Raw genomic sequence first — 26,485 nt, 5'->3', positions numbered from 1 at the left:
TAAATTACTAAATTGTTCTTTATTTTTTATTCTCTACTCACAATTTTCTAACTTGAGTATTGGAGTGACCGGTCAAGAAGCCACCGACCTCACATTTTTTTATTTTACAAACTTACGTGGCAATAGGACTGATCTTTTAAAACTCTGACTGCATCACTTAAGAATATATATATATATATATATATTCTTAAGTGATGCAGTTAAATATGTAAATTGAAAGACGATTTGATTGTGGTAGACTACTAACTGTTCACATATTTAATCTCTAATAGTAATTGAAAATCTCCAATCCTTATAGATTAAAGTGTAAAAAATCTTCAAAACTATCTATAATAAAAAAGCGTTAGCTCTATTTTCTTCTACATTTGATTGTGGTATCTTAGATTAGAGTTTCCATAACTTTCTATTTATAGAATATTTGAGCAAGTAATTTCTAATTTGCACTTAAATTATTAAATTACAAATTAACCCTTAAAAAGATTTAAATATCACATTTTTGAACAACACGCTTTAAAAAGTTTATAATTAAGTTCTTACCTAATTTCATTGGTCATATATATAGACATTATAAAATTACATTTTCGTCTTTGAAGTTTCCCAAATTAATTGTCAATCAGTTCCCTACTTTATTTTATAATCATTTTAATTTCTTATATACAATTTTTATATGGAAAACCCATTATTTTCTTATTATGTTGACAATAAATATAATTATAATGTTAAATATAATTAAATAAATTAAAACATTTATTTATATATATAGATATTTGATGACCATCTAAATATTAAGAATATCATTATAATTTTAATCTCTTGGTGACTAAATCTTTTAATATAATTCAATTCTTTTATCATAATATTTTAATTTAAATGTTTACATGTTTGTTCCTAATATTGACAATAATAGTTTAGATTTTTATATTTTGACTTTATTTCTAAGTAAAATTAAAATAAATATTTCTTTTTTCGGTTTTTTTTCCTCCTGTGACCAGTGTACAATGCTCCTAAACACAACACCCAAACAGAATCTTAAAACAGCCACGCCGCTTTCTTGCTACCGTAGACAAAAATCACCGATTCCATCTAACCTCGCATACCCTTACCATCTCCTCTGGCTCACAGTCTATAGAAAATATCTTTAGTTTCAACACCTGACACGATCCAATTATCAGTCACTCCACATTCAGTCACTCACAGTAACTCCAGCCAGAACAAGCTCTGTACGACCTTCTTGAATACAATTTGATAGCTTCTTATTACGCTTATCCACCTATATAAGCCAAACTCGAACATTTCCTTCCCCAAGAAGTGCTCTTTCATTTTTCCATCTCAAGAAAGCAGAAGCAGCGATGGAATTGTCCCTAAGGAAAATAGGCTTGGATTCAGCCATCATGGATGTTCTGCATGAAATCCTAGAAGTCGCTGATGAGACTGACAAACCCGATCACGCTCCCTCACGCGCCTACATACGTGACGCACAGGCCATGGAGGCTACACCAGTAGACGCTAAAGAGTTGCCGAATGCATTCGTGTTTGTGATTGACATGCCGGGGCTGAAGAAGACCAAGTGAAGGTGCACGTTGAGGATGGGAATACTCTGCTGGTGACTGGAAAAAGGAGGAGAGAAAAAGAAAATGACCAAGGAGTGAAGTACATAAGAATAGAGAGAAGGCTTGGCAAGTATTTGAAGAAGTTTGTGCTGCCGGAGAATGCAAATACAGAGAAGATATCAGCAACGTACCAAGACGGGGTCTTGACTGTGACCGTGGACAAGAAGCCACTGCCGGAGCCGAAGAAGCCCAAGACCGTGGAGGTGCAAGTTGTTTGAGAGACATACATGCATGAGGGTATAAGTGGGTGCCTGCGGTAGCGTGTTTTATTTTGGTGTTTCCGCTGTATTACGTTCTACAGAGTTTCTACTACTACCTAAATACTTTCTTTCCCTTTTTAAGTTCTTTTCAGAGTTCCTGCCAGTTCTGTGTGTTTCGATTATAATGAGTTCTTGTGTTATGTGTTTATGTTTCTGCTAATCTATTTGTATATTTGTATATTGAATTTGTATATTTGTGTATTGAATTCATAATATATCGAATAAGAATTTCATTCTTTCGTAGACGAAGTAACTGGAGAGTTATGGATTACATTTAGAGGGACTTTTCTCGGCTGTCAGTTGGAAACTTTCAGCTTTCTTAATGGCCTTAGAGGACAGAACCGAGCCCATTTTATTGGATTTAGTGGCAGGTATCGTAAACCAAGGATTATGGAGTTATAGATCGGATCTTGAATCATAACAATTTGTTATAGAAAATGCTTCTTGGCCCAATTTTCCTATTAATATTATAATATTTTATTTATTAAAAAACCTCTATTATCAATAAATAAATAAATAAATAAAATTTCTTTTCCTTGGCGATTATCCGAGAAACGACCAGAAAAAGCCGGACCAAAATTAATAAATATATAATGTCGGAAACAGCTATTATTAGTAAGTAATGACTCCTCTTGATTCTTCCATAACCTGCTCGACATGTACGAGAACGACAATGGAACTGTCCACAGTCTCCATCTTCCTCTAGAGACTTCCTCATGCGTGCTTTAAATACCCCGACCCTCATCCACGATCGCCAAGAACACATTGAAGAAGAAAAAGAAGCTGTTGTTCACTTCGTCTGAAAAATTCCTCCATCGAAGAAGAGAGAAATGGATTTGAGGTTCTTGGGACTTGAAGCACCTCTACTCCACTCCGTCCAGGAGATGATGGATTTGACAGATGATGTTGAGAAGTCAAACGCGCCGAGCCGCACCTGAGTAAGGGATGCGAAGGCTATGGCTTCAACTCCGGCTGACGTCAAAGAGTATTCCAACGCCTATGTGTTTATCATCGACATGCCCGGTTTGAAATCTGGGGACATCAAGGTCCAGGTGGAGGATGACAATGTGCTGTTGATCAGCGGAAAGAGGAAGCGTGAGGAGGAGAAGGAAGGGGCTAAGTATGCGAGGATGGAAAGGAGGGTTCGCAAGTTTATGAGGAGGTTTAAACTGCCTGAAAATGTTAATACTGATGCTATTTCGGCGGTCAACCAGGAAGGGGTTTTGACGGTCAGTGTGGAAAAAGTGCCACCGCCGGAGCCCAAGAAGCCCAAGACCATTGAGGTTAAGATTGCTTGAGCGGTAATAACTGGGGTCAAGTTTGGTTGGCTACTGGAAATAATGTTGGCTTACGCTGGGAGTTTGGTGTGCATTATGAATACTGTATATTTGCTGGTTTTTTTTTTTTTTTGTGAGGCTGATATGATATGTCCATGCGTCTATGCCCTTGAGATAATCACACTTGTAATCATCTTTCAATCCCTGCAAGAAAGCAATCTCAAGCAAAGGTTAAAAGGCACAACAGACAGGATACTACTGGCACCAAGGAGTCTGACAGTGTCTTGTCAACACTAATCGTGTCCTTATTCAACTCGAATCCTATAATTGCTCCGTCCTATCATTGTCAAGGACCAGAACACATGTCCCAGGCTGGCATGGGGAGCAAGGACTGGACTGCTATTACAATTGAAGTTGCCTTCCCCTACAAAAGCGAACAATGCCAAATAAAAAAACGCCAAAAAAATGAAGACTTTACTAAGGCGAGTCAATAACTTTATCAGCCATGATAATGAAGAATCAAAGTATTTTGATGTAGAAAAAAAGGGCGTCAAGAAAATACAGCCTCAAGAATCAAACCATTCTAGTATTTTGGTCTAAGGCTCTCAATTTTATGCGTCCAGAATAGTATGCTGATAGTTCTGTTCCTTCAAGGAAAACCCAGGTACTGTTTATGGGTTTTGTAAATTATCATTTATCAATGCAACTCTGCTAGGCCCCAAATTCTGATTTTCCCTTCTTCTATGGGTTCCATTTTATTCCAAAACCTTCAAAATTCCACCTAAAAGGCACCACTTAACCAGAGTCCTAATATATCAATTTGATGGATTTATTCAACCTTCTTTACTGCCCTACATTATACTTGATGTTTCTATGAGATAAGAACTGAAATAAACAGTCTTGTAGAATTTAATAAAAACATTAAAAGCAACATCAGTGTAAACTTACACTGAATTCTTACTTGTAAAATGACACTTGCATTCAAGACCAGAGGAGGATGATTGTGTGAATCACTTGGTGGAGGGAGCATCAATGTCATCCTTCCGAACCTAGCTGACAGAAAAGAAACACAATATGCTCCTGTGTGGTGCTGTCTGATGTTTCATTTTCTTAATATCCCAGAGAGTTGGGACAGGTAATGTGGCCATATATGGCCTGGATAGAATGTGTTAATATCTCACATTAACCTTGGAAAGATAATAATATGGTAAAGGAAAATGGAACAAACAGTCAAATCCATCTGGTGTGCTACCACTCTAATAGCTCTATCTAAATTTTCAATCATAATTAGGTTTAGGATGAACAAAGAGATGAGAAACTAGTACAGCAGTATGAATACTTAAAAAGAAGTTGATTAAGAGAAATCAAATCATTAATAATTCAAAATAATAATAATAATAATAATAATAATAATAATAATAATAATAATAATAATAATAATAATAATAAATCTTCCATACAAAGCAAGTGCTTGTAAGTGGTAACCTTCTACTTGCTATTGAGAATGGCAGCAGACTCCAAGACATCACTGATAATGGGTAGATCTGAAAAAGAAAAAAGATTGAGCATTTGAGCTGTACCTTTTCTTGTTTTGAAGAAGAAAAGAAGAAAAATCAAGACATGAAATTTCAACATATTAACAAGTTCATGTGGCAAAGAATTGACGCTAACATACGCTTGAGGGTTTGGCAAACGAGGGCAAAGTAGCCTTTCTGTTACGGAAAGGGCTGTAGACGAGGGATTTGATGGAGCCGACAGCTTGGCGCGGGAAGTCTCCTTGGAGCATGCTCCTCAACACCTTGGCCGCCTTTCTCCTTGCAAAGTAAGCTGACCTCTCGGCGTTGCTCCGCAGCCGGTTTACCAATTTCTCGGCAACTCCCGATGTTTTAAAGTGCCTTCTTTCTCACCATTTGGCTCTCTACGGCACCGGTAGCATTGATACATTGTGAAATCCAAGATTAGCCCTCGAGATAAATGTTTTAACGTCTTTAATCTTGCATTTTTTTTTATTAAAAATAATTAATTGTTTTTCTATTATTTATTAGATTTAAGATATTTTCAAAAGATATTATTTTATTAGATTTATATAAATTTCCCAATTATATTAAAATTAATAATTTTTTCATATTTTAAAAAAATAAATAATTTATTCTCTCAAATTATATATATATATATATATATATATATATATATATATATATATATATATATATATATATGATACACTTAATTTGCTGACTTGTCAAATATTTTTCACTTAGATATTAAATATTAATTTATTTAAATTTCAAGGTATCTTTTCTAATTTTTAAAATTCATATCTTTTTTTATATTTTTTTTATTTATTTGACTTCTTTTAAATGTTGTAAAATTTTTATTTTTGTTTTTTATACTCTTTTTTATGCTTTGATTGGTATATATGAAATAGTTTTAAAAAATAATACAAATAATTTATTAATAATTAAACTTCAAAATTTAAAATTGAATGGTGTTTACAGATAATTTATATATTAATACTTAAAATAAATTTATTTCTCACTTTTCTTAAATATTGAGCATAAAGCTTATTAAAATCTTCTTTTTTTTTTACCTATTTATATTGATAATTTATTTGTTTTTTATTTTTTAAATGTGTATAATTACATTTTTAATTATTTATTATGCTTTGTTTTTCTAATTCTTTATGTTTATGTGCATAATTATAGATTATACTTTAAAAATAAATGTTTTTATAAAAAAAAATAGAGTTTAAAAATTAAATAAGTATAACAAATAACTATATAACTTTTATGATTAGTTAAATAAAGGTTGTTTAAAAAAATGTAAAATATTCAAAAGGTTTAGTCTTTCTTATTATATCGTTACACCCTTATGAAAGAATATTTAAAGGAAAATAATTAATAATAATTTAAGAAATAAAATTTTAATTTGATTTTGATAGACATAATTATTCAAAATTGTAATAAAATTTAAATTGCATTTAACATAATTATTTAGAATGATTTTAAAATTTAAAAAGTAAATATTAAATTATGTTATTAAAATAAAAAAAAAAGAAGCCAAATGTAACGTGCGGGCAAAACAACTAATTTAATCCTTATTAGAAAAAAAAGAACAAAATGGTCACTATTTTTTAAGTAAGAAATTGGAAATTATAAGCTCAAATTTAGATCTGACATGTGATTAAGGAACGAAAAATTAATCAATAAAAGATAAAAATGTTAATAATTATAAAAATTATTTATAATAATAAAAACTCAGAAAGAAAGTATTTATTATTGATGGTAAAAATTAAAAAAATAAATAAATAAACGAAACTGAATTATAAAATCAAAATTTAAAGACTAATTAATACTAGTTTAATACGAGGATTAAATCATTAATTTTTTAAAATACAGACACTAATTAATAATTTTTTAAATATATTTATTTTAAAATATTAATTAATAAAATAAAAATTATATATTATTTTATTAAAAAAATAAATTATATGGCTTTTACATTATCACAATCCGAATTTCGGTTCGAACCGACACTAAAACTTAGGTCAGCATAAGACCCCCAAAGCCTATAATAAACTTATTATTTCTACCCTAACTCTAAGGCCCATTCCTATAGTTCAATTTCAAGAAAATAATCGAACAGAGTTCGACCTAACTAAACTATCCAACAGGGAGTTTTAGTTCACTCGATTTATAAATACAAAATATATCAAATTGAGGAGCTCAGCTCACCCTTACCATTCTCAATCAATCACAAATTAATCAAATAAGAGCTCAGCTCTCTCATTCATAAAACAGTCCATCTCATATACCCATACACAATCACATATATAATATTATAACCCCAAAATTTAGTTATTTCAAATTAAAAAAAATATTACACTACTGATAAATGCGGAGTTCTATAATGAAGATAAAGAAAAAGAAGAATATAATAGAACTTGTTTGACTAAACCTGCGAGAAAAATACAAGTTTTCATAAAAAAAAAAAAAAGAGATTCTCCTATAGCTTGGCAAAATAAGGTGAACACGAGTGAATGTTCGACTCATAAAGTAAGATATTAATTTTAAATATAATTTCTATAACTATCTAAAACTAATACATCCCTAAGCATGCAGTGCAACATATACATTCAAAGTCAACCAATTTCAATAATATTTGCACAAAAGATAATTTGGAGCATTCACACACCCTTATAACACATCAAATTATATATATATATATATATATATATATATATATATATATATATATATATATGAGCTGATCCCTTATACAGCTCTCTTAATCTAATATCTGCCAGTGAGATCAACTCAAGCTGGACTTTCTCTTAATAACATAAATGGGTGGGTCAGCAAGATCAACTCAAAGCTGTACTTACCCCGACTTATTAGAAAAAGGATCGGGGCCTAACAAGACTAGCTCCAACCGATCTACCCATCCTACCTATAACCAGTATCACACCACACTTATGACGGCACACGCACACAGCTCTAAATTAACTTAAAGCTACACCCACATCAATTTCATCAAACATGAATGCAACATAAGGCGTGCCTAATAATAACTATATACATATATTTATAAGTGAATGCATGGACATGCCTTGAATATTTAATGATATTGAAATTATAAATAAAATCAATATTTACTCATAAATTATCCAAATGTCACTGGGGCGGCTGAGAAGATGAGGAATGTCACGACCCAACCTATGGGCCGGACTGGCACTAGGACCTGGGCCGGACTAAAGCCCCCGAGGCCTGTAGTAAGCCTAACTATTCCTCAACCCAACTCTAAGGTCCATTTGGGCCCAATTTTAAGAATTCAACCGGATAGAATCCGACTATAAAATAGATCATTTAACGGGGAGTTTTTGACTCGCCGGACCTGTAAACACAATATATAATAAATTGGAGAGCTTAACTCACCCTCCACATAATCAAAATGTCATAACTCAAATAGGAGCTCAGCTCTCTCATCCAATCTCATCATGCATACAGTTAATAATTTTACAGATCCAATATAACTTTTATAATACAAGCTAAAAAAAAAAAAGTGCTTCTAACACATGCGGAGTTTAAAATTTAACTCAATTGTACAAAATATATTAAATGCTATTAATGGACCTGCGAAGAAGAAGAGTAGGTTAGCCACAACAAATAATCCTCCTGTAGTCTAGAAAAATAGATGAATAAGAGTGAGCGTTCTACTCAGAGAATAAAATACCAATTTTAATTATAATCTCTATAACTATCTAAAGCTAATACACCATGTGGAGTAAAATGCAATATCGTCATAATTTTTATATAATAACAGCAAAAAGGCAATTTGAAGTACTCACACACCCAACACTGTCAAGCAATACATATATAGGAGCTGATACCTTATACAGCCCTCTTAATCCAACCTCTGCCAGCAAGTGTCTCTCAAGCCGGACTTTCGCTTAATAAACCAAATGCGGGATCCCAGCCAGTGTCTCTCAAGCTGTGTTTACCCCGAAGGATCGGGTCCCAACGAGTGTCTCTCAAGCCATGTCTACCCGTCCTGTCCATATCCAATACCATACCACACGCACTACTCCAAATTACCACAAACAACATCCATGGCACTTCAACAATCATGAATGCAATATAAAACGTACATAGTGTTTAACTACATAGATATATATTTATAAGTGATGCATGGGCATGCTTGAACATATAATAATATCGAAATTACAATTAAAATTAATATTTTACTCACAAACTTGAACCAAGGTCACTGCGGCTGCTGGGCCGAGAAGAAAGGTTGTCCCGGCTCACCTGACAATTTCATTGCAATTATTTAATATATTTGACTCAATACAAGTCTAGAAAAGACCAAAAACACCTTAAGTTGTGCGGAAAATCCGGCAGAGTCTTCCTTATACCTATGACCTACCCAACCTGCAAAATGGTTCAAATAACACTTCCTTAACAATATTATAAGGCTATTACAATAGGAATCGTAATTTTCTTATCATCCATGAATATTTTACAAATTTTATTCTAACCCAGTACAATGCAAAAATTGAGTAATGTAGAGTTCGAGTTTACCTATGTCAAATCTAACAACTGGAATACGTCCAGAATGTCTGAAAACAGTGGGGTAGCCTATAATCTTGACCCAGTTCTGAAATTGTTTCAGCAGCTTATTTGCTTGGCTCGAAATTGCAGATTCGGACGACGATCGAATTTCCACGAAATGAAAGTACATACGCAAAGTCCACAATACCAGGTTTAGAATATATATATATATATATATCTGAGTCAACCTTCCTTGTAACATCCCTAATTTTCAAATAATAATAATAATAATAATAATAATAATAATTATTATTATTATTATTATTATTTGAAAATTAGGGATGTTACAAGGAAGGTTGACTCAGATCACCTAAACAATCATATTCAAGAAATTTATCAATAGTAACTCAAAACAAATATCTAAAGAGTCTAAAACACCCTGAGTTTATGTCGAAAATTCAGCAGAATTTCTCCTGTACCTAGGACCTACCCAACCTGTAAAATAACTCAACTAACACTTATCAATCCAAAATGCCTCAGGCCTACAATACAACAACTACACAATGCCCCTCCTAGGTCGCAAACCAGTTAATTCCCATATAAAATAATTATTTAAAAATTTAAGATGGTACATACACTATGTTTGGATCGGATGATTTCATATTGTGTAGTATGCTTACTCTATATGTTTAGAAAGATTATTTCTAAAAAAAGTTTGGAGTTGTAAAATGATAATTTTCTAACCATCATTTTATCATAACTTTTCAAAACATTAAATTAGTGGTTTGGCATGATTTATAATTTTTATTTTTTCATTTTATCTCTACACAATATATAAAATTCTAATTATATAAATTGAATGTTATATATTTATAAGACATATTTAAAGATTAATTAAAAAAATGTGTCTTTAATTATTATTATAATAATATTATTTATAAATTAATATTTTTATTTAAATAAATATTTTAAAATTATTTATATATTTAAAACAATAATTAAGGGCATTTTAGTAATTTTTATATTTATTTTATCATACCATACCATCTAACTAGAAATGGTTACTAAACTATCATATACTACACTATCTTTCCAAATATGTTAATAATAAAAATCATACCATATAATACAATGTGAAACATTAATAAATCATGTTGTATTAAATATAAATAGGGGTTAGGGGCTATAAAATAAAATATGAAATCTTAAAATATATTTTTACCTTCTCTATTTATTAACCAACAGTGCAAATAGGGAGAAATTATATTATAAACCCTAATTTTACATAGGCAACCTTATATGTAAAAGCAAATTGACAAAAATTTAATAAATGAATAAAATTGAATTCTATAAATATAGAAGTAAACCCTAGAAATAAACTTTAATAATTGTATTAATTCACATGTTCAATTTTTCTACCATTCCACCGATCCTTTCTATATATAATCAATATGCTACTTAAAAATTACTTGCAAATAGAGATGCACGTGCAATGTTTTTTAAAATAATTTATTAATAAATTTAATAAATATAAATTTATTAAAAATAAAATAATTTTATATAATATATAATTATTATTTAATTTAATCATAAAAATAAAAATTGAAAGAGAAATGAAGACAAACAAAAGACATAAAATGTTTTTTTTTTTCAAAAAAAAAGAGTGATAAAATAATAATTTTTATTTTTTTACTTAGAAATCTGTTGTGGCAGGATAGGTAAATATTTTTTAAATAAAAATAAAGTTTAAGAAATTTTCTTATAATAAATTAAAGTTGAGTAATTGAAGTAAAATAATTCATAAAATTAAGGGGATATATAAAAATAATTGAAAATTTTATTATTTAGTCTTTATTTGAAGGAAACTAACTATTTACTTTTTATTTTAAAAAATTTATTAATTAATTTTTATATTTTTATTTTATTTACTCTTTAATCCATCTATTCAGTTTAAATCAAATTTTACATTGTTCAATATATTTAAAGAAAAGAAAAATTACCACAAAATGAAAATTAAATAATTTAAGACTTAAAAAATGAAAGGACTATATAATTATATTTTTAAATTATATGAATTGAATAAAATTTAAAATAACACTTAAAATGTCCTAAAAAGTATTAAATAATTAATTTTATTAAAATAAAAAAATTAAATAATAATTTTCTCAAAATAATTTGATATTTTTGTGACCCATGAATAATCTCGCCCTGATAATTGGCCAAAGAAAACAGACAGTGAGATATGCGAATATTGACTTTTGGCATCAGAAAAAAGAAAGACTCCATTCTTCAAACAGATTTGGATAAGAGAAAAATATTTAATTTAATCAATTAATTACCACTTAATATCTAAAGAGTGTATCTTATTTATTTGTTATTACATAGGAAAGTAATATAAGAATAAGGCTCTGTATGCGACTTCCTGGAAAAATAGCATTTTTGAAAAGGAACGAACAGATATTGATGTTTGCCTAATTACATTTCCACAGAGTCGTTAAAAACCACGACTTTATGGTCATTCCTTCAGATTGCCACCCACCATTATTGTTTTTCTATTAATTAATTAAGGGTGAATTACTAGAAGGTTACTAGATTTTGTCAAGATTCATTAGTTGGTCCTACAATTCTTAGAGGCAATTAAAATATCCCTTGTTAATTCAAAATCGGACCAATTACTGTTAAGTCCCTCAAATTTTAATAATTTCACTATTTAGTCATTGTGATGCAAAGAAAATAAAAAAGGAAGAAATGAAGATGGGGAAGAAATGAAGGTGGATGCTGCAAATGGGAGAGAAAAATGGTGTATAGTGTTAAGGAATGAGGAAAGACGAAGGAAGACATTAATTCATTAATCGATCCCTACAATTTACCCATTAATTAATCATTTTTAATATATATATATATATATATATATATATATATATATATAAATATAATTGACTCATCTCTAGTTTTCTTAATTACTTCTGAACGCTAATAATGAGAAATACACAGCCAGCAAGGGCCCACACTCCGGTCATGGACACAAGGATTTGGAAGTTACGGATGAACTTCGAGCGAGGCGAGTAAGTCAGGTTGGTCTCATCTTATAATGTCCTTCTCTTGCATTGAAGAAGGCAAGTCTTCACTGTCAAAGATTCCAATGTTGATTTGGAGAGGTGACGACATCTCCTCTCTGTGATCATCATTTCATCAATTTTTTTTTTTTTTTTTTTTTATATTTGGCTCTATGGAATTGGGTAAATGAAAATATCCTTTGACTAATATTTTTCTTGGATGGATTACACAACACAGGGTTGGCTACTTTTTGGCTGGATTATTTTGAATTTGAAAATACAACTGTTGTACATTGTAATTTTTTTTTTTTTATGAATTAAGTTCAATAATTTCATCTTTACTATAAAATTGAGAAAAAAAAAATTGCTTTGATGATAATAAATATATAATTTTTTTATTCAATTCCAATTAATATATCTCACAATTTTAAAAATATTTAAATACTGTTAAAATAAAATTCATTTAGTTATATACTCAAAAAATTTCAGTTATCCCATGCATGGATTGTAGAGTATGAGTCCCGTAAGAAAATGAACAGGCTACAGCCTTTATGGTGCCCGTCACCAATACATGTACCTCTATATATGTCAGGGCTAAAATACAATTAGTCATATTTATGAGATTTTCAACTTCAGTGCCCTGTCAAGTTCTTCCTTGTATATCTTTTCTCAATAATAAAATTCTTCCTGCCTATTAAAAAATAATAAAAAAAGCACCCACTTAATTGATAAATAGTTTTATATATATATCTCTGCACCCTAATCATGAGAAAATAAAAACCTTAAAAAATAAGCAAATCTTAAATTTCATATTTGACTAGTCTATTTTTATGAGTGATTTTTCTTTATATTTATGTGTATTTAATATGAGATAATACACTCACTCATATTTAGATATGATCATTTGAAATGTAAAATTTATAAATAAATATATCTGTGTGGGTAACTTAATATTAAAATATGATAAATTTTAATATCATGCAGAAAAAATAAAATAGGCTTAAACTTTACTTTAAAAGTTAGTTTAAGAAGAGGAGGTTTGTCCAATTGCACAAATACCTCATCTTAAACTAATATGAAACACCACCTACTACAAAATCTGATAGGTCCTATTATAGAATAGAATTTCTTAATTTTTTTATATTGACTAGATATGTAAAATAATTGAAACCTTTATGTTTCTAAGAATTTTCCTATTATCCTTATCTTAAAAGGTATCCATTTCAAAACTAATTTTGAGTTGAAATTGAAGAAGAATATTCAAACAGTCATAGTATGAAAAATATGAAAAAAATCTATGGCCTAGTCTTCCTTCGTTCAGATTTCAAGTTGTTCACAAATTAAAGTATAAAACAAACAAGCAGAGAAAAACAGTCTGTTCCATGTATATAATAGCAGTAAGCAAGTATTGGAACCACTCATTAATTAGCTCAACATCAATGGTATTGCTCAGCAATCTTTAATTTGACCAGTGGTCCTTGCCCGTTGTGAAGGGGTTGGTCTAACCACGAGATCCAATGCTGTTCACACACAAAAAATAAATATAAAAGGAGAAGTCCACCCTCAAGTCATCCATGGCATACCCCACATATTCCTTTAAATGTTCATGAAAGGTACATAATGCTGGGCCCTATAATCTGTTTCAGGTCGCTTAGCATTAACATTGAAGTTTCCTGCAATGTCCCAGGAAGGTCTTAGAGAAGCCGCCTACCTCTGCGTGTGTGTGTGTATATATATATATATATATGATCTCATTACATTGGAGGAAAACTATGCTACCTTGTATTAGATACTGGGATTATATGTCTCACTCTGGCTCTAATTTTTCTGGTACTCCAGACAGCGACTATGGTGAGCCTACAAACTTTGAGCTCTCAGAATTCTTGAAGTTTGATGAGTGGATAGAAGAAGATGATCAACCTTCTCTGCTTTCTGCTTCTACCCAAAATCCTGTTTATCGAGCTCATGTAATCGGTGATTCAGGTTTAGCTACCAGCACCCATGGAGGGCCTAGTATCGGTAAGCAAAAATTTGTCACTAAGTAACATGCATGATAGAACTCCAGCCATATATATTGATGGATAACTTGTCTATCTTGTATATGTTTTTACCAAGCAGAGGGCAGGGAACAGAAGGAAGGTAAAGAGAGGGTGGCATTCAAGACAAAAACAGAAGTTGAGATACTAGATGATGGGTTTAAGTGGAGGAAGTATGGGAAGAAGATGGTCAAGAATAGCCCAAACCCAAGGTATATATAATGATTATATTATTATTGCTTTGAATTTTATACGTATATAGAAGACTAGATCAAAGGAAACGTCTACCGTTTGTGATGACTTCATATTATATGTGATTAGCAGAAATTATTATCGGTGCTCGGTTGAAGGCTGCCATGTCAAGAAGAGAATAGAAAGAGATCGAGAGGATCAAAGCTATGTAATAACAACCTATGAGGGTGTCCACAATCACCCAAGTTCTTCTTAGGCTTCAAGCTTTACTGTTGCTTTCAGTTCATTGAGTTTCTGGCTAGCATTGCACAACCCCACTTTCACTTTCTTAATGATATGATACAATTATGTTGGGTTGTCTCCAATCTGAGTCTAATGAACTGAAAAAAAATTATAATATTATTAATATTTCATTATAGTTTTTGTAAAACGACTCGAAATCTCACGTTTCTGAACATAATTTCAGTAACATTATGCTAAAATTTATGTATCAATTAATCAAGAAAACTCCAATGGCATGCAAAATGCAATTAGTCTTTAAAGATTAATTTGGTTTATGATAATTCCACTGCTATACTTCATTAAAGCCCTATTGGCTCAAGGACAACCATAATGTAATTTAATTTGTTCCAATAATTTGTATTGATTTTTGATTGGGTAGACAAATGGACTTGGTCTATAAGGAATGGAAAAGGTTGGTTTGTGTGTTTGAAGAGGAATTTAATGTATATATATGGCTCATCATATTTATAAATAACCAGCCATTTTCTCGCGTATTTACGAGATTTATTTTTTATTTTATTTTAATAATATAACGTAATATAATATAATATTTATTTTTATATTTTATATTTTTAAAATTATGCTAAAATTTTATTGATGATTACATTTTTAATTAATTATGTGAAAGAAATTTAAATTTATATTAAAATTTTTAATATTGCATTATTGTTCTTGCCAGTGGATAATAAGGGACAGAAATGAGAATAGGCATTTCCGTGAGTGATTTTGTTTTTATTATCTTATTTTTGGGGCCAACATGTTATTTTAATTTCATATCAATAATTTTTAAAATAAAATTAATTATGAAATTAAAAATTATTTAATATCAATAATTAAATTTATAATTAAAAAAAGTTCAAAATGAAACTTTAAACTCATTTAGACTTTATCTAATAAAAATAAATTTATTTAAAATATATATATATATATATATATATATATATATATATATATATATTGGTTTTCATAAATTGAATGATTATCTTAGCTAAGTTGAAGTTTATTAAGTAGAGCTGCAAAGCAAGTACTTGTATATTATTATTCTTCATTTCTTTCCTGAAATATGTACACAAATTGTTCACTGTTGTGTATTATTTATCGCTATCAGAAAATGATAGCCAATAAAATGAAATTTAAATTTCTTGATTCCATTTTTAATGGCTAGGATATCATGTGTGCATGAAATTTCAATCAAGTTATCTATTTTAGAGGTTAAGTTTCGTCTATGTTTGGATTTTCTCCATCATGAGTATCAGTTAGTTGTTCTACATAGTGAAGGGCATATGGAGCAAATATCCCACATCACTTGAATACCTGATGCCAACCTAACTTATTTACTAATTGAGCACTTCTAACTCATAAGTCAGCTTTTAGGTTAGGCCAAAAGACTTAATTTGTATCAAAACTCAAGTTTTTTCCGAGGGAGAGTGAAGGACATGTGGAGCAAATATCTTACATCGCTTGAATATTTGATGTCAATTTAGCTTATATATCAACTAAGCACTTCTAACTCACAAGTCAACCTTTAAGTTAGACCCTATTTATATGTTCACACAAAATATTTGGATTTGCATTCTCTTTCAAAAGAAAAGCTGGGGAAAAAAAAAAGAGAGAGAAAATGTTTTAATATGGTTACAACTTACAAATCTTTCCATCTTAAATTCATCACTACTGAACTGATGATGGGTGTTTGCTAAGTGTCACTTCCTAGGCCTCGTTTGATTTAGTAAAAACTGACTCGTGAATGGGAATCAAGGGGAATAATTTCCTTTGTGAGCATTTGAAAATTCATTTTTTTCATTCTCATTCTCACAAATTAGAGAATTCAATTCCTCTAATTAAGGAAATCACCATTTTCTTTTTCAACCAGAGAATCAAATTACAGGAATGGTTATGGTTATCTTATTAAAGGTTAAATGCCCCATTTTACTCATGAATTTTATTAGGATGTTTCAATTTTTATATTTTCATATTATTAATTAAAATAAAAATATAAAAATAATATTTTTATTTTTTAAATAATTAATTAAAAATAAAAAAATAAAAATTATAATTATAATTATAATTATAATAATTAAAATAAGTATAGTAATTAAAATATTTTTATATTTCAAATAATTAATTAAAAATTATAATTTTTATTAAATAATTAAAATAATTATAATTATAATAATTATAACAATAATTAAAATAATCTTATAATTAAAATAAAAATAAAATAATTATAACAATAATTAAAATATAAAAATATTATTTTTATATTTTCATATAAATAATTAAAATTAAACATTATAATTATAATTAATTATACCTAACTAGAATGAAACACAGGAAAAAAAATCATTTTTATATTTTCATGTAATTGATTAAAATAAAAATTTTTGAATATAATTAACTTTAATTATTTAAAGTAAAAAAGATAAAACATATTATTTTTACTTTTACTTATAATTAAATAAAATAGAAATATTATCATTATAATTATAATTAATTCATATTAAAAATATTAATTTATATTCTCTTATAATAATTAAAATTAAAAAGTAAAAATATAAAATTTTAAAAAATAATTTTAAATTATTTTTCATTAAGTATAAAATAAGTTTAATTTCGATTCTGCAGTTTATATATGTAAATCACTTTAAAAAAGAATATAGTTTTAATTTTATAGTAAACTAAATATAAATAAAAATTTATCATTCCGTTTTCAATTCTACTCGATTCTGATTAATTCCAATATGTGATATAATCAAGCCCTTAATTCTAGCAAGCTAATCACAATAGCTTGCTAAAGAGAAAAAAAATACTCTTCAAACTTTTCTTCGATTTGACTAATGAATAACCCTTTATAAGATTTGTTACAAAGGGTAAGTTAAAATAGAATTTCAAATTCAATTAGCTTTTATCTAGCAAAATTAATTTCACTTTTAAAATGTTTCAGACATTTTTTATTATTTAAATTTTAAACATTTTAGATACCCTAATTATTAAAAAAAAAAAGAAAGTTAAAATGAAAATTTAAATATTTATATTCTTTAAATTTCAAATATTTTACAATTTTAAAATAAAATTATTATTTTTCTATTATCCCAAGTTTTAAATAATAAAATTTCAACTATTTATCAACCATGAAAAGATATTAATTAAGCAATCAATATGTAACCTAGTTAAGTCTTGTTAATTTATTATTATTTTATATTTTTTTATTTTTTTATATAACAAAAAATTAAAAGTCAAAAACTAAAGAATTAAGCTCAATAATTTGCAACGAATTTTTATCTTTTGTTATTAGCAATAGATTTTACAATGGATATATTATCTTATTATAATTTTAAAATAAAATTGTGTGAAGTAATACTTTAGCAATGAAATAAAGATTACGTTGCTAAATTCATTGCTATAAGTAATAAAAATTTTATTCATTGGCAAAATTTATTGTTAAATCCATTATTAAATTATAGAGTTTTTTTTAATTGACACTACATTTAGCAATGGAAATTGATAACCGTTGCTAATGACATCTATTGTTAAATTTAACAACAGATTTTGAAGTCGTTGCTAAATTGTAGAGTCATTTTGAATCCGTTGCTAAATTTAGCAACAAATTGTTAATTCTATTGCTAAATTGTTGAAAAAAAAAATCTCTATAAATTTTTTTGAGACTCCACTTTTTTTTTTCTTTATTAGCAACAAGTCTTGCAATACGTTGCTAAATTGTGGAGGGAAAAATCTCGTCTTTTTTTTTTTTAATTAGCAAGCAAAATCGATTGTTAATTCACATTTATAAACTCCTACTTATTTTTATTCCTCACCTCTCTTTCATTTTCTTTTTTTCTCAGTTCTTTATTTCTTCTCTTTTCACTTATATTCTCCTTTATTCATTTTATTCTTTTTTTTTCTTTTTCATTTATGTTCTTTTATTTTACTATTTATTAATAAAGTAATAATCTAATTTATCAATAATGTATTTATAATAGTTTTTTGTTAGTCATGAAATAACAATTTTGTCCAAATGTATTTTTTGCTAGTAATTAATTTATTTTTAGTAGTAATTTAACGTTTTAGTAATTTTTATTATAATATATTTATGACCATTTTTTTAATAATTTGTTTTTAAAAATATCTGTTTATTAATTTTTTATTAATAATTTATTATTTTAGTAAATTTTTATTACAATTTATTTATGTGAATTTTTATTTTTAATTTCTATTAGCAATGTTTTTTAAAGAAATAGTGTTGCTATTAAGCAATAAAATTTCATTGTTAAATCGGTTATAAATAGCAATATATATTAAAAACCATTGCTTTAATGCTTAATTAAAAACTTTCAAAATTTACAATCAACTAAGGTATCCTAATAGAAAAGAATTATCATCGGTAAGTTAGTCGCTAATAATAATAAATTAATTTTTTTTGTAAATTTTCTATTTTTTTAAATTAAATAATTTTCCTTACTATATATAAATAAATATTTTGTTATTAATAGCGATGGAAATAATAATCGGTTGTAAAAATAATTAACAACAAGCTTGTTGCAAGCCGGTTTGAATCGGTTACAAATTCCTTACTGAGATCGATTAGCAACTTATTTGAAGGGATTAGCAACGGACAAAGTCCATTGCAAATCCCTTTTTTTTTTTTTAAATAGAATTGAACACCTGCTGCAATGGCTCGTGCATGGCTTCTTTTGGTGCTTTGGTGATGTAAATAAATTGAGATTGATATTCTGCTATGGCTTGGAAATATGAGTTCAAAGGATGAAAAAAGGGTTGATATGTGCTTATTGGGAAAAAAAAAAAAGTTTTTAGAATCACTAGCTTTTGGACACTTGCATTAATTCAATTTATGGAAATATAATATATATATATATATATATATATATATATATATATATATATATATATATATTACTTTTATTCTTAAGGGGGAACAAATGAAAAACAGGTAAGGACTGTTTTTAGCAGAAGAAAAATATTTTTTTTTATGGAGACAAGATAATAAATGGGTCAATAACGAAAATGGATCATATCTTAAAATTATAACAATTTTGAGAGAATCTTTATTCTCATATAAATCACTCATATACTCAGTTCACAACTGATGTAGGATCCTGAAGATCAGCTCATGGGACGCGCCCACTAATATTGAATTACTATTTTTCCAAAGGTTAGGTCTAAATTATCCCCATAAACTTGAAGGAAAATTCCTTTCCTTTTCGTCTTCTTCCTCTTATCTTCTTCTTTATTTATCTTCTTTTCCTTTCTTTTGTTCTTTTTTGAGTGGTCACTGGTGTGGGGTTCTCACTAATAGCTACCCTTCCTTTTTTTATTTTTTTAATAACTCTCAAATTTATATCTACGTTGAATAAATTTTAGGTATAAATACTTAGATCTATTCTTATTGATAAATTTTAAGTGTATTTACTTCTCCCTTAGCGAGGATTGTTATGTTTTGTCCAATATTATTAAACTTGGCTCAGAGATTGACCCAATGCAGGAATCGAATTGATGGGTCAATGGTTTAAGTAATGAGTTAATAGTTCAATCAGTGAGTTATTAAAAAATTAATTAAATATATACATAAATCAATTAAATATGATACTTATTAATATAAATAAAAATAATTTATTAAATTTTAATTATTTAAAATAAAATCTTAACATTTATTAAGTTACATTTACATAAATTTTAATAGAATTTTTAAATTTTACATAAAAGTATTCAAATAATATATTATATAAAAAGTTTCTATAAATGTATAATTATTTTTTAATATTTATGAAATATTAAATATATGTAAAAAATAAATGTATTGAAATAAATAACACATTCCTATCGAGCTAGTTTAAGTGGTTTTGATTTTAAAAGTTTTTTTATGAGATTTTGAGTTTAATTTTCTATACTAGCTTTAAAAATAAAAAAATAAAAAGATTGATTTGATTGACTAATTGAATCAGTTAAATCAATTAGATTACACCAGTTCAACCATCAAGTCAACCAAATTATACCGGATCACTTTCTTATTTAGTTCAACTATAAATTCGAATTGATTTAAGGGTTAATTTATCGATTCATTCCAGATTTAATAATTATGATTTCATGTCCTTCTTATAGAGTTATTCCTCTAAATGAAGTGGTTTTTTTTATGTATTTTTGATGATTTATTTTGTTTGTTGGATGGGAATACGGCATGAGATGTACAAGTGTTTGAATTTATTCCTTTCAGTGAAGCATATTATTGGTATTTGATCATTAAACGCTTTTGTTAACACCATTAGACCTTAAAATAAGATAATAAATAATAATTATTTTCTTTATAAATATTTGAATTTACTTATGTAAAAATATAAGCATACGATGACTTCGTATATTTACATTATGTTTTTTTTTTTAATTAAAATACTCTTTTTTATTGAAATATATATATATATATATATATATATTCAAATGCACACTCTGTTCAATGGACAAGTAAATTAAAATAATATTTTAATAATGTTTTAATTAACCCAAACATTGGATTTTATATTTTGGATTGAGGGAGAGTTGCTCTCCATTCGATTTTGTTTTAATGAACCCAAACATTTCTAATTAACTTTAAATTAATCTTTTTTTTTTTAAATTAAAATAATAATTTTTCAATTTTTATTAAAATTTATTTATTATTTAAAAAAAATTATAACAAATATGAACATCAACCCAGATTTGAACATCGAGAAGTACACTCGTTCTGAGACCGCAAGATCGAATCTCCACCAATCTACACACTCATGGGTCGATTTGCATCACCAATCGCACTCCTAAGCAACAAAGAATAAACACAAATTCAAAGAAAATATACATCGCTCTCCTAGGCCGAGTGATATATGCCAAGTAATATATGCAACTGATATATGCCAAATTCAATCTAGCCATGTCGACGGAATAGAGTTGATCTTGAGGCTGTGATTTGAGATGAAGGTGGCAGGTAATATATGCAATATGGGGTTCTGTAATACCATCAGTAGAGCCTGTAGAGACTGCCATGAGCAAATTTGTGATGTGTGCTAAATTCTTTTTAGAATTAGAATCAGATGAGAAATCTGTTTAATCTTCTGTTGAGTTTCTTGGAAAGGATCATAGGTTGGTATTTGGATGAAAGCGGCTAGTTTGTAAAATGGCTTATAAGTAGAATGTGGGCAAAAAGAAGAAAGGGGATTGCAGTAAGATGATGGTGGGAGAAAAGGCAAGCTATACAGCCTTTAGCTATAGCTATATTTATAAAAGAATCTAAATATCTGCATTTTTCACCCATGAAATTTAAGGCAAAAAAAAAAAAAAAAACACCCTGTAATGTAATCTCTCCAGAATTAGCTTGCTTTCATTTAGGAAAGATGACATTGGGATTTCGTATGTGGGGAACAAAACCTGCCAACTCCTTCCGACAAATTGGAGTGGCATTAGCATGAGAGCTTATGCTCCACAAGAAATCATTATTCTGCACCTTCCTCTTCAACTGTGGGTATGATGCTACAATGGCGCTGGATTTTGAAAATGAATGCTTTGAGGACTTGGTCATGCCACTAGCAAGCAGCCAGCGCGTCCCATATTGTTGCTGCGTTTTGGTACCCCAGTGCGTCTTCCCAGGCTCAGAATTCAACCCTGAAAGATGGACTTCAGTGATTTTAAAGCCATGTGAAACTTCCTCCTCGTCTTTCTCCTCGTCCAATCTGTTGCCACAAGTGTCTTCTTCTTGGATCCATTCACAATCCTCTTCTTCATTGTTGCTTCTCTCTGACATTGTTGCATACACTTTCGGCTTAAGGTGGAAGAAAGACCTCTCTACTTGAACAATTGCTAGCATTGAGGCACCAACTGGCTCATAATTTCGAAAAGGATCTCTAAGCAACACCATTAGAGCTAAAGTGAGGTTGTTATCCAACAAACCACGACTTCTTCCACATGCTTCATCCCAATTAATCTCTCTCAAAAATTTTCCATGACTGAAGTCAATGCACCTAGCATGATGGGCTGCGAGGATCTTTTTTATGCGCTCACTAACTTTGTCTTCATCACCAATGGCACCTGCATCAAGCCTTAACCACTCCTCTAGTGTTACAGAAAGTTCCAATAATCTGTCAACATCATTACCACTATCTCTAAGATAAAGAGCTTGCGATTCTGCAGCCCCTTCTGAACAGATAAACAAACCAAGATTGGCACTCTTCCCTTCAAAAGCCAACATATTTTCAATAGATTTGGAACAAATGCTTGATGGTGCCTCCTCTGACATGCTAGACTGAATTTTCAAACCTTCAATTGACATGGCTTCAATATTATCCATTGCCAAGGGAGTAAAATATTCAAGAGTTGCATAGTCTGAGCCCATCTTAGCACCAGACAATGATTCATGACACAGGGAAGTCTGCCTGTACAACAATAACAAACAACGAATCAATAAACAAGGTCTCAAGTAAAAGCTCAAGAACTGAATAAAAATGCAAGTTTACTTAATTCAACCTAATTAATGTCTCACAAACCTAGAAGGCACAGCTGCGTCATGTGCTATTTGTTGCAATGTCTTCCCAGTGATATCCTCCAAAGGCATTAATTTCTTTGCCTGCTGAGACAAACTCTTGATTCCAATTGATGCCAAATGTTGTAATATCTCAATAATATCAGAACCCATTTCTGCAGGTAGCACAACTGCGTGGGAAACTTGCATGATCAAGCTCCCAACATTTTTAGAATTTCTGAAAATAGAAGGATTCATAGACCGCAAATAACCCCCATCCTTTGTCTGGACAAGAGGTCCAAAGCCATCTCCAAGTGGAGGTAATTTAACAGGCTCCTCAGGGAGAAGCTCAACTGGACTCCCAAATCCATCTGAGCAATGGCGTGGAGAGCTTTGAAAAGCTTCCTCATTTAAGCCCCACTGTTTCATTAGAGTTTCAGTCTCCAAATCTTCAAGCAACTTGGCCTTCCTTCTTCTGTTAAACAATTGGCTAGTCCTTTGGTGCTCCTCCTCAGCAGCCTGAATAGCCTTATGGAAATCAAAATCTTCAGGAAGATCTCCACAATCAGACCCCGCTGGAGCAATACAACGAAATTCTTCTTGCTTGCCTTCTGCATCATATTCAATAATAAAGCTTCCAGAAGCTATGGCCTCCTTTTCAAACTCTCTTAATAGACGCTCTCTAGGAGACTCAGGATCACCATGTAAAGTCAGACCCAAGGGACTATGCTCTATCCCCAGAATGTTCAAGAAATCACTTGCTACAGATTCAGTGATTTCATCCAAGCTGAGAGATTTCTTTACCGCTTTACCAGCCTTGTAGTTTGTTTTAGTCTCCATGTAACTCTCCTGCTCTAAAAAATCACCAATTGCAAGTGGGGATTCCAATTTTTCAGATTCTGAAGTTAAAAAGCTATTGAAAGCTAACTCCAGATGTTCCATGCTAGATCCCTTTTTACAAAAACTACTCCCTTCATGTTTGAAGTCATCCACCGAAACCATATCCACATAATTATCACAGAAGTTATCCTCTAAATGAAGCTTAGTCTTCCTATCAAGCTCTATATCATCATCCTTTATAATTTCATCCACATTAATAGTTTCAATTCTAGGACCATCAACAAGTTGAACATCAAACTCTTCTGATTCCGAGTCTTCCTTTCTAGGCATTTCTATTCCCTTCTCAATTATAGTAAACTCAATGCTATCATAATCATTTCGACTAATATCTTTGTCAGACTCAAACTCCAGACCAGTCTTTAATTTGAGTGGCTGCGCATGTACAGGTATGGTATGAATATCTTCTGAACTGTGCAATTTCACCTCATTCAGTTTCTTATATAGAGAGTTTATTGACTTGGAGAGTTCCAACCCCAGGTTTGGTGAAACTTCATCACAAATCTTTACATCAACAGACTGAGAAGAGAGATAAGAACTGTGGTTTAAATCACTGGGAACACTTCCAACCCGCCGAAGCATCCCATTATTGTTAGTTTGCCCAACATCATTTATTTTCTCTACCATAGATGACCTATTGTGCATTAAGTTTACAAGCTCAGAGACATTCATATTCCTTCTGGTTTCAATTAAGTTGTCCCTGACTACAGAGAAACCTAAACTAACGTTTAGGGTAGCACCCTTGGTCTTGCCTGCAAGTTTAAAGCTTGTAGTCCATTTACCAGTGCTTTTCTCCCCCTCTAATTCCTCCAAAGTGAGTGGCAACAGCCTTGTGAGATCTACCCACTGTTTCCCCATATCAACACCCAGAGCCCCAATTACAGATACATAAATCAAGAAAAGCTTCATTTCGTACTTTGCTGACTGGTGAGGTCCACTTCTACTACCATAAACACAACATTTATGCATCAAAGTCTCGTCAAATTCTGCAACTCCTTTCAAGACCCTTGATGGACGGGTCTGCAAAACCTCATCCTTTCTTTTCCAATGCACAGACAAATTCATATCATCAAAGCTTGGAGGCAAACCTTCAATTGAATGCACATGTAGGAAGAAACAGATATTGAACTTTTGACGGCCAATATGGGCTAAAGCTTTTAAGGGATTCTTCCAATTCCATACTGATGATAATTTCTTGTTCTCATACGTCACCCTTGTATCAACAGTTCTTGGGTGCAGGCTTGACTTTGATTCTGATAACCGAGGTTTCTCAACTGATTTAGATCGAACAGAGGATGGAGAAATTAAAGCTTTTTGTGGGGTTTTCTGCAGGTATAGGGCTTTGCTTATTGCCTCAATGTCACGCAACAATTGAACATTATTTGAATTTCCATCGCCATCACCATTAGTAGAACCAATTTTTGACAGCATCATCTTGGCATCCAAAGAGAAAAATGCAAGCTTACACACATAACCCAATTCACCATAGACCCGCTTGCCAGTTCAGCATACAACTTAAAGTCTCTCTTGAATCACAATTCTAAGACATAAACCACAAAATAGTAAGAGAATTAAAAATGTATTTTAAAAGAATTCACTGTTCAAACCATCAGAAATATGTTCAATAAATCAAATAAAATAACAGCCAAATCAATTATCAAAATCCTGCATTGTCTGATCACCATAAAATCACAAAAAACTCCAAAAAGTGTAAAATCAATCCAACATAGTGCTAATTCAACCCCAACAATCACTCTTCTCACAGCAATTTCTCAGAAATCAAACAGGAAAAATTCCCAGATAGCGAAAACTAATAAATCAATCGAACGCTAGTACACTTACCGAGATCAGAATTCACTTTTCCGGAGGAAATCAAGCAAAGAAAAAATTCCAGTGTTTACTTGCTCGATTTCATTTCATGGGCTCAGTTTCTGCGCTTTCAAAGACCGAAAAGAAAGAAGAAGATAAGAGGCTTGATGAGCGTAGCTGGTTAAGCTAACTGTAGCATTTCTCGGGATCGTGTAGTTTACTCGCCAATGCTTTCCCGGAAAATTTCACGAGACTAACGCGAGAAAATTGATTTTTTTTTTTTTTTTTTGTCTTGTGCTGAAGCCTGACGGAAAATATAAAGTGTAGCGTGTAGTAGGTGAACTTTGATCGCGTGGATTTTAATTTACATCTGCTATGATGCGATGTGACCAACTCTTACTTTTGTCAATACGGGATCCATCCATCTGCGATCAGACTAGACCAGGCTGTGGGCCGGGTCAAGACCGGAAGTGGACCGGTTTAAATAAGATTGAAATTGAATTAAAATCAGTTAAATTCGTA

At 30.1% G+C, this 26,485-nt stretch overlaps 3 protein-coding genes and 1 pseudogene across 4 annotated transcripts; 3 read left to right on the top strand and 1 right to left on the bottom strand.

Annotated features, from left to right (window-relative positions):
- The first annotated feature begins 1,022 nt into the window (after positions 1 to 1,022).
- LOC110659401 (17.1 kDa class II heat shock protein-like) lies at positions 1,023 to 2,020 on the top strand (annotated as a pseudogene).
- Positions 2,021 to 2,482: 462 nt separating this feature from the next.
- LOC110659413 (17.3 kDa class II heat shock protein) lies at positions 2,483 to 3,878 on the top strand. The gene has a single exon (XM_058145855.1). It carries the CDS (start codon positions 2,827 to 2,829, stop codon positions 3,166 to 3,168), a length of 342 nt encoding a protein of 113 aa, XP_058001838.1. The 5' UTR covers positions 2,483 to 2,826; the 3' UTR covers positions 3,169 to 3,878.
- Positions 3,879 to 13,962: 10,084 nt separating this feature from the next.
- LOC110659415 (probable WRKY transcription factor 50) lies at positions 13,963 to 14,911 on the top strand. 2 transcript variants are annotated; one of them, XM_021817333.2, is made up of 3 exons: positions 13,963 to 14,272; positions 14,372 to 14,501; positions 14,611 to 14,911. In XM_021817333.2, the coding sequence occupies exons 1-3, from the start codon at positions 13,999 to 14,001 to the stop codon at positions 14,735 to 14,737; spliced, it is 531 nt and encodes a 176-aa protein (XP_021673025.1). In that variant the 5' UTR covers positions 13,963 to 13,998; the 3' UTR covers positions 14,738 to 14,911. The 2 variants fall into 2 exon arrangements, with proteins under 2 accessions (XP_021673025.1, XP_021673026.1); XM_021817334.2 differs by having other exon boundaries at positions 13,992 to 14,272; positions 14,614 to 14,911.
- Positions 14,912 to 22,098: 7,187 nt separating this feature from the next.
- Positions 22,099 to 26,264, bottom strand: LOC110659416 (protein PLASTID MOVEMENT IMPAIRED 1-RELATED 2). Its single transcript, XM_021817336.2, has 3 exons — positions 25,997 to 26,264; positions 23,283 to 25,694; positions 22,099 to 23,171 (listed from the first exon to the last, which is right to left on the bottom strand). Exons 2-3 carry the CDS (start codon positions 25,586 to 25,588, stop codon positions 22,124 to 22,126), a joined length of 3,354 nt encoding a protein of 1,117 aa, XP_021673028.2. The 5' UTR covers positions 25,589 to 25,694; positions 25,997 to 26,264; the 3' UTR covers positions 22,099 to 22,123.
- Between the last annotated feature and the right edge of the window lie 221 nt (positions 26,265 to 26,485).

This window comes from Hevea brasiliensis, chromosome 4, assembly GCF_030052815.1.
Source record: "Hevea brasiliensis isolate MT/VB/25A 57/8 chromosome 4, ASM3005281v1, whole genome shotgun sequence".
Classification (NCBI taxonomy): domain Eukaryota; kingdom Viridiplantae; phylum Streptophyta; class Magnoliopsida; order Malpighiales; family Euphorbiaceae; genus Hevea; species Hevea brasiliensis.
The sequence above is the reverse complement of the archived record's forward strand: the minus strand, read 5'-3'. Positions and strand labels throughout refer to the sequence as shown.

What these genes read in the sequence shown, in the direction of transcription:
- LOC110659413 (XM_058145855.1), top strand. Translation starts at nt 2,827, where the DNA reads ATGGCTTCAACTCCGGCTGACGTCAAAGAGTATTCCAACGCCTATGTG.
- LOC110659415 (XM_021817333.2), top strand. Translation starts at nt 13,999, where the DNA reads ATGATCTCATTACATTGGAGGAAAACTATGCTACCTTGTATTAGATAC. An exon ending in CCATGGAGGGCCTAGTATCG is followed by an intron (nt 14,273 to 14,371) that starts GTAAGCAAAAAT and finishes TTTACCAAGCAG; the next exon opens with AGGGCAGGGAACAGAAGGAA. An exon ending in AAGAATAGCCCAAACCCAAG is followed by an intron (nt 14,502 to 14,610) that starts GTATATATAATG and finishes ATATGTGATTAG; the next exon opens with CAGAAATTATTATCGGTGCT.
- LOC110659416 (XM_021817336.2), bottom strand. Translation starts at nt 25,588, where the DNA reads ATGATGCTGTCAAAAATTGGTTCTACTAATGGTGATGGCGATGGAAAT. An exon ending in GACGCAGCTGTGCCTTCTAG is followed by an intron (nt 23,172 to 23,282) that starts GTTTGTGAGACA and finishes ATTGTTGTACAG; the next exon opens with GCAGACTTCCCTGTGTCATG.